General features: G+C 43.2%; 1 protein-coding gene across 1 annotated transcript; it reads left to right on the forward strand.

Moving 5' to 3' along the window:
- The first annotated feature begins 5,161 nt into the window (after positions 1 to 5,161).
- On the forward strand, positions 5,162 to 8,310 carry LOC139560162 (caveolin-3-like). Its single transcript, XM_071376709.1, has 2 exons — positions 5,162 to 5,526; positions 7,177 to 8,310. The coding sequence occupies exons 1-2, from the start codon at positions 5,410 to 5,412 to the stop codon at positions 7,516 to 7,518; spliced, it is 459 nt and encodes a 152-aa protein (XP_071232810.1). The 5' UTR covers positions 5,162 to 5,409; the 3' UTR covers positions 7,519 to 8,310.
- Positions 8,311 to 8,800: the final 490 nt, after the last annotated feature.

Genomic DNA, 8,800 nt, shown 5'->3' on the forward strand with positions numbered 1-8,800 from the left:
AAGCAAATTGGAGTGGTTCTAGGGTGTCAGGTAGGGTGGAGGTGATATGGTCCTTGACTAGTCTCTCAAAGCACTTCATGATGACGGAAGTGAGTGCTACGGGGCAATAGTCATTTAGTTCAGTTACCTTAGCTTTCTTGGGAACAGGGACAATGGTGGCCCTCTTAAAGCATGTGGGAACAGCAGACTGGGATAAGGATTGATTGAATATGTCCGTAAACACACCAGCCAGCTGGTCTGCGCATGCTCTGAGGACGCGGCTGGGGATGCCGTCTGGGCCTGCAGCCTTGCGAGGGTTAACACGTTTAAATGTTTTACTCACATCGGCTGCAGTGAAGGTAGCGGCCCGTGTCAGTGGCACTGTATTGTCCTCAAAGGGGGCAAAAAAGTTATTTAGTCTGTCTGGGAGCATGACATACACCACCCTATGTCACAGGAAAAACAGCTTCTATCTCAAGGCCATCAGACTGTTAAACAGTCTGATGCTAACATTTAGCGGCCGCTGCCAACATACTGACTCAACTCCAGCCACTTTAATAATGGGAATTGATGGAAATTATGTAAAAATGTACCACTAGCCACTTTAAACAATGCCACTTAATATAATGTTTACATACCCTACATTACTCATCTCATATGTATATGTATATACTGTACTCTAGATCATCTACTGCATCTTGCCATCTTTATGTAATACATGTATCACTAGCCACTTTAAACTATGCCACTTTATGTTTACATACCCTACATTACTCATCTCATATGTATATACTGTACTCTATACCATCTACTGCATCTTGCCTATGCCGTTCTGTACCATCACTCATTCATATATCTTTATGTACATATTCTTTATCCCTTTACACTTGTGTGTATAAGGTAGTAGTTGTGGAATTGTTAGGTTAGATTACTTGTTGGTTATTACTGCATTGTCGGAACTAGAAGCACAAGCATTTCGCTACACTCGCATTAACATCTGCTAACCATGTGTATGTGACAAATAAAATTTGATTTGATTTGATTTGATGACATCCTTGTCCGCGACGGGGCTGGTTTTCTTTTTGTAATCCGTGATTGACTGTAGACCCTGCCACATACCTCTTGTGTCTGAGCCGTTGAATTGCGACTCTACTTTGTCTCTATACTTACGCTTAGCTTGTTTGATTGCTTGAGGGAATAGCTACACTGTTTGTATTCGGTCATGTTTCCAGTCACCTTGCCCTGGTTAAAAGCAGTGGTTCGCGCTTTCAGTTTCGTGCGAATGCTGCCATCAATCCACGGTTTCTGGTTTGGGAATGTTTTAATCGTTGCTGTGGGTACGACATCGTCAATGCACTTTCTAATGAACTCGCTCTCCGAATCAGCGTATTCGTCAATGTTGTTGTTGGACGCAATGCGGAACATATCCCAATCCACGTGATCGAAGCAGTCTTGAAGCGTGGAATCAGATTGGTCGGACCAGCGTTGAACAGACCTGAGCGCGGGAGCTTTTTGTTTTAGTCTCTGTCTGTAGGCTGGAAGCAACAAAATGGAGTTGTGGTCAGCTTTTCTGAAAGGAGGGCGGGGGAGGGCTTTATATGCGTTGCGGAAGTTAGAATAACAATGATCCAGGGTTTTACCAGCCCTGGTAGCACAATCGATATGCTGATAGAATTTAGGAACACTGATGCACGTGACGGGGGGGAAGGCAGGTGTGCGTACTGATGGTGGCTTGAGTGCATAATGCTGGGAATTCTGGCGCCCTCGAGCGCCAGGGGGAAGAAGAGAGGGAGCAGGCGTGACAGCACCTACTAGGGCGTGGAAGTGCGACTAGCTGGCTAGGCACCCCCGGTTCCATCGGCAGCGGCCCAGAACCAACGTCACCACCAACCGGAACGCCAATACTCCCCGATGCTTTGTGTGATGCCTTCGGGATTCTGCAAGGATCTGACGCCGGAGATGAGAAGCAGGTACGGGGAGTCAAACATTTATTCAGGAACAGACATAGAACAGCGTCAGCACACGAGTTAACAAGGGCATATGACTAACAATCCCGAAGCCGGGAACAGAGCTTGGGAACAGACAGATACAGGGAAGGTAATGACACAAGTAATTGAGTCCACGTGAGTCCCTCGAGCGCCAGGGGGAGGAAGAGCGGGAGCAGGCGTGACACGTACAGAAAGAGGGTAATTCGTAAATTTACAATCAGAATATTTTTTTGTATAAAGATAAACATTATGTTTTTAGATTATAAGAGTAATTGTTGGAGGCCTGAAACAGTCTTTCTCACCTCAAGTTCAACTGTCAGTCAGTATGAGCGCCGGGGCGCACTGCCTTCATATCATAGGCCTACAGTAGCTAAAGCTTAATAATAGCTACACCACACCAAACCTTCACAAATGTTTCTAAACTTTATTAGGGTAATATCAAAAACTAAGTCGAACCATTGTTTACAGGGAAAATACGAGCAGAAGAGCAAATGTAACTAGGGATAAAATGCACTGCCCTGCCCTCCCCAAAAAACACATTCCTGCCCAAAGCCCCCCCAAAAGCTTGACAATGTAACGGCTGTCGTTGGTGAAAGGAGAGGAGGACCAAAATGCAGCGTGGTACGTGTCCATAATTAGATTAAAAAAGAACGAATACAAAATACAAAAAGAACAAGAGAATCAAAAGGAAACCAGAAACAGTCCCGAGTGGTGCAAATACTGAAACGGAAAACAACTACCCACAACCCATAGTGGGAAAACAGGCTACCTAAGTATGATTCTCAATCAGAGACAACGATCGACACCTGCCTCTGATTGAGAACCATACTAGGCCAAACACATAGAACTATAACATATAGAACAAAACATAAAAACAACATAGAATGCCCACCCCAACTCACGCCCTGACCAAACTAAAATAAAGACATAAACAAGGAACTAAGGTCAGAACGTGACAGACAACCCTCCACTATCGTAGACCACCCCTCCCCCCAGTAAATTGAGATCTGTCCCTTATGCATATCGTCCATTGCTTATTACAAGTAATTCCATGACAAAACTCCATTACAAAAAATGCACACTACAAATGTTTTATAGGATTGAGGTCAGGGCTTTGTGATGGCCACTCCAATACCTTTACTTTGTTGTCCTTAAGCCATTTTGCCACAACTTTGGAAGTATGCTTGGGGTCATTGTCCATTTGGAAGACCAATTTGCAACCAAGCTTTAACTTCCTGACTGATGTCTTGAGATTTTGCTTCAATATATCTACATAATTTTCATCCCTCATGAGGCTATCTATTTTGTGAAGTGCACCAGTCCCTCCTGCAGCAAAGCAGGGCCACAACATGATGCTGCCACCCCCGTGCTTCACGGTGGGATGGTGTTCTTCGGCTTGCAAGCCTCCCCCTTTTTCCTCCAAACATAACGATGGTCATTATGGCCAAACAGTTCTATTTTTGTTTCATCAGACCAGAGGACATTTCTCCAAAAAGTACGATCTTTGTTCCCATGTGCAGTTGCAAACCGTAGTCTGGCTTTTTTTATGGCAGTTTTGGAGCAGTGGCTTCTTCCTTGCTGAGCGGCCTTTCAGGTTATGTCGACATAGGACTCATTTTACTGTGGATATAGATACTTTTGTACCTGTTTCCTCCAGCTTCGTCACAAGGTCCTTTGCTGTTGTTCTGGGATTGATTTGCACTTTTCGCGCCAAAGTACGTTCATCTCTAGGAGACAGAACGCATCTCCTTCCTGAGCAGTATGATGGCTGCGTGGTCCCATGGTGTTTATACTTGTGTACCATTGTTTCTACAAATGAACGTGGTGACTTCAGGCGTTTGGAAATTGCTCCCAAGGATGAACCAGACTTGTGGAGGTCTACAATTCTTTTTCTGAGGTCTCTGCTGATTTCTTTTGATTTTCCCATGATGTCAAGCAAAGAGGCACTGAGTTTGAAGGTAGGCCTTGAAATACATCCACAGGTACACCTCCAATTGACTCAAATGATGTCAATTAGCCTATCAGACACTTCTAAAGGCATGACATCATTTTCTGGAATTTTCCAAGCTGTTTAAAGGCACAGTCAACTTAGTTGTGATGCAGTGAATTGTGATGCAGTGAATAATAAGTGAAATAATCTGTCTGTAAACAATTGTTGGAAAATTACTTGTGTCATGCACAAAGTAGATGTCCTAACCGACTTGCCAAAACTATAGTTTGTTAGCAAGACATTTTTGGAGTGGTTGAAAAACGAATTTTAATGACTCCAACCTAAGTGTATGTAAACTTCCAACTTCAACTGTGCTTTCATCAGTGCATGGATGAGTAGAGGTGGACGAGTCAATGACCGGTAAGGATACAGAGAGAGGATCACGTTTGCCTTTTATGAATGAAGGGAAGAGATGAAAACACAGAGCTGGGATTACAACATGAACCCTGTGCTAGTGACCAGAGGGTTACACAGCTAAACAACATTCAATGACTTTTGGCCTCTGTTCCTTTCCATTACTTGCCTGAAAGAAAAGGAGAATCAAAACAAAATCAAATCATTCAACAAAAAATTTGTTGAATGATGACTGATCTGGAAAATTCAATGTATGATCCTTCTCATCCTTTACTTAATCCCTTTATCAGTTGTCACTCATTTAGAAAAAAAAATTTAGACATTTACTTATACAGATGTAGGATATTAATTTGATCATTTTCTCACAGCAGGAAAATAATCCTGCTGCAACAGGAAATGTGAATTATTGTGTGGATAATAGTCAATAGACATTTTTATAGGGGTTGATACATGTTTTGTTAGGGTAAATCAATTCTGAAATGTTAAAGTGGAAATTACAAACTGTAGAAGCCTTTTTAAATCTAGTGTACACTGCAAGTTTGAATGTTTTTCTGTGCAGGAAAGTTTCTGCAACAACGGGGTAATCAAATGAAGATCCTACATTTGTACTTTGCTAACTACGCATACAGTATATTCAGTGGATTACTGTTTATGACAAAGACCTACATTCTTCCTTTCTGGAAGTTTTGGGTCAGTGTGGATCATACAGTAGTGAACTGTTGGCATTAGTCGGAGCAGGAGTAGGAGAGTCCTCACTGCGGTGGAAATTCATGTCACCATGAATACCTTGCCCAGCTGACCCCACAGCCCAGTGTGAAATTTGACACGGCTCTGTGGTCCCCTTTATGACATACTTTTGCTCTGTGTGAGCTATAGTGTGTGTGTGGCGTTAGGTCCCCATTTTCAGCAGGACGTCTGCAGCAGCTGTCCACTGGCATTTCAGCCGTGTCATCACAGTAGTGAGAGGGGGGATCAGTGAGACTGAGGGGGCTGCCTTCAGTCTACTTTTGTGGGTTCACTCTCGCTGTCCTTGGCCCCAGCCCTCCACGCCTTACTACTCTCCCTGACTCTGCCCAAGTCTAGGCCCACGGCCCCACCATGGCCGACCAGTACCAGTACAACACCAACGAGGAGAAGATTGTGAAGGACAGACACACCAAGGAGATCGATCTGATCAACAGAGACCCCAAATCGATCAATGAGGATGTGATCAAGGTAGGTGAACCATGATGACGCCATCCACTCACACACACACTGAATTCACAGGTTTAACTCCTTTTTGCTTAAAGTAAGGAAAGACAAGTTCTAAACCTTAGTTTAAAACGTAAGTCTAAAGTCTAAACTTAAAGTCAACACAGTACACTGTAGTATGTTGCTGTGTTCCTGCCAGGAAGGTCCCAAAATAGTCCCAAGGCCTTGTGCCTCAGCACGGCACCCAGGGTTTATTTCTGGAATGGGACTGAAGGGGTGTGACAGAAGGGGAAATTATGAAGCTGATTCTTTTTGGAGCTTCATCACTGCTTTTCTTGTGTTTTTCACGTTTACATACATTAGTAGCAATCACGGTGCTATATTTCCCCAGAGCTCAGGAGAGCATGGAAGGAGATAAAACAGGGCGTATGGCAAAACGTTCATTTACTTGAGTGAGTCATGTTAAGCATGTTTCTTACATGTGAGGACCAAGGGCACTACTTCTCTGCATTTTATTGTGAAACATTTTGTACATGTTAAGTAGTTGATAGGATTTATATCAAATGGAACACGTTCTATAATCCAGTATTATCTACACGATCTTTGTAGTTTAAGTTACAGTATGAGCTTGAAGTTTTAAAAAACTGTACAGAATGACATTTTCCTGTTGTCAAATCATTAATTTAAAACTTTGCTTTTTTTTCTGTTTTTGTCAATTTCAACTGCTCATCTAAATCGTACTAAGAAATGTTATATTAAAATACTAAGTATGGAAAGCATGTCTACAATTTGAAAGGTGTGTTAAAATGAATAGACTGGGATTCAGAAGTAGAACTTCTTATAATATTACAAATTATGAAAATTGGTGTATATATGTAACATCCCCCTGTCATGATCACTGACAAGTTCATTACCATTCAGTGTTGAGTTGCAGATGTCTATGCAACAGTGAGCCAGGATTTTGTAAGGACCAGGTATTGGATACTGAATACAACAAGCAATTACAAACTGGGCCATCGTAAGCCTCATGCATTTTACATGAAGGAACTCTTAGTTTCCGGAAACTTGATCCAAATCGTGATCTGAGATAAGTTCGGACTATACATATTCATCAAGTGTGCAAAACTGAGGGACATAGTTTTAAGCTACACTGGCACTGAGATAAGTGCAAAGTAACAAACAATCACCTGAAAGTTGACAGGGTTCTCGTCACTCATAATTAAACAAAGATTATGTTAGGACACAGAACAGATATGAGCATGGTACAGTCCCCCAGTAAACTGTGTTTATTTCATTACTATGTATCCCAGGCATTAGTGATGATAACAGTCATGGTGCTGAGTTACAATAACACATGTATGTTTACATGTCACATGGATCACATTGATTAGTGAGGAAACTGTGAAGGGATTTAATCAAGGGTGCATTGTCACCAAGCGCATTGCTCTTGACTTTAAAAGGGAATTTACGCTTGAGCCGACATCCTCAGCATTTACCGTGACTGCTTCATGAACATTGCGAAAATTAAAAGGCATATTGTCAGCAGTGCAAAGGGCTTGAATGACAATGTGCCGTTGATTGAATCCTGGCTCTGGTGTTGGGTACTCAGACAACCCTCAACTCTTTCCTCAGTGAGGTTCCACTAATGTTGTCCATGGTATTCCCTCCCTGCAGGTGGAGTTTGAGGATGTAATCGCAGAGCCCGACGGCACACACAGTCTGGATGGGGTGTGGAAGCTCAGCTACACCACCTTCACCGTGTCCAAGTACTGGTGCTACCGCATCCTCTCAGCCATCTTCGGCATCCCTTTGGCTCTGCTCTGGGGCTTCCTCTTCGCCTGCATCTCATTCTGTCACATCTGGGCTGTGGTACCCTGTATCAAGAGCTGCCTGATTGAGTCCCAGTGCATCAGTCGCATCTACTCCCTCTGCATCCAGACCTTCTGTGACCCCTTCTTTGAAGCCCTGGGCAAGATCTTCAGCAGTGTGAAAGTGGCCCTGCGCAAAGAGGTCTAGACACTCACACCACCGCAGTGTTTACACGTGTTTGGATGAAACGCTACACCCTTTTTATCCGCCAGACCAGACGACCAGTCCTGGTGTCCTCATATTTCCCAAGACACCCCCCCCGCTACCCTTACCCAGCCCAAAGCCCAAGGCCTCGCCAGTCTCAGCCCTTTGAGTCCTGACATGCTCACAGCGACCAGTGCCACAAGAGGCTCTGTGACAGCTGCAGCATGGTTGGGTGACAGCTCTGGCTCTGTTGGAAGGCAGAGAGCTGTCTGTTCATTGAGGGAATATAGGGATGGCAGCCATGGCATGGGCAGGACTTGTGTCCCAGAGTGAATGTATTTTGCGATGCTGAGGAAAATGGCTCCTCGGTCACATGACATAAACACCCCAGTGACACTAACGGCATTGCAGCACCCGTAGGACAATATACAATCTCTACTATATTGGCCAATTCTGAATCGATATACTATATTAAACAGTCAGATGTGTGTGTGTGTGTGTGTGTGTGTGTGTGTGTGTGTGTGTGTGTGTGTGTGTGTGTGTGTGTGTGTGTGTGTGTGTGTGTGTGTGTGTGTGTGTGTGTGTGTGTGTGTGTGTGTGTGTGTGTGTGTGTGTGTGTGTGTGTGTGTGTGTGTGTGTGTGTGTGTGTGTTGTTCCTAATGGTAAACTAGTCGATGTAGTGCAATGGAAAAGATAATTGTAGTGCTTGAACAAGATTATATCATGTTTTACAAAATGAATAAGATGCAGTTTCTTTACTGAATCATTTTGATTAAACACATCCTAAATTGTCAATTTTGCTTCACATTTCATTCACATAAGCTTCCAATAACTTGACTGTGTGGGTGTACAAACTGTAAGAACATTAGGAAAAAAGGAGACCCAGGTTTTAAAATTACAAGTGGATTGTTCTAGTCGCAGGTCCTACAATTCAGCCAAGTGCGTGGTATCAGAGTGTATGCTAAATATCTCACTAAAGATACACAACATTGGTAATATTGCATTTGTTTATTTGTTTATGTATTGATTGAGAAAGAGATGTACAAAATACCTGTTGTTGACTTATGAGTGGGAGAGCACTATTTGGGTTTATTTGAATTGATATCACAGATTGTTATTATTTCAAAACATCCACAAGAGCCTTGAAACATTCTGTGCCCTTAGTACATCCTCTTGGTCTCCACCCCTGTTCAGGTCTCCATTGCCCTGTCATTCCTTCTTTTTGTCACCAGGTGGAACCAAGAACAGTTCTGCTCATCGGAAGGTAGGGATAGAAAAGCCAATT

The sequence above is a fragment of the Salvelinus alpinus genome, chromosome 2, assembly GCF_045679555.1.
Source record: "Salvelinus alpinus chromosome 2, SLU_Salpinus.1, whole genome shotgun sequence".
In the NCBI taxonomy this organism is placed as follows: Eukaryota; Metazoa; Chordata; class Actinopteri; order Salmoniformes; family Salmonidae; genus Salvelinus; species Salvelinus alpinus.

Coding starts and splice junctions, on each gene's coding strand:
- LOC139560162 (XM_071376709.1), top strand. CDS start 5,410: ATGGCCGACCAGTACCAGTACAACACCAACGAGGAGAAGATTGTGAAG. Junction 5,527..7,176: donor TCAATGAGGATGTGATCAAG/GTAGGTGAACCA, acceptor CCCTCCCTGCAG/GTGGAGTTTGAGGATGTAAT.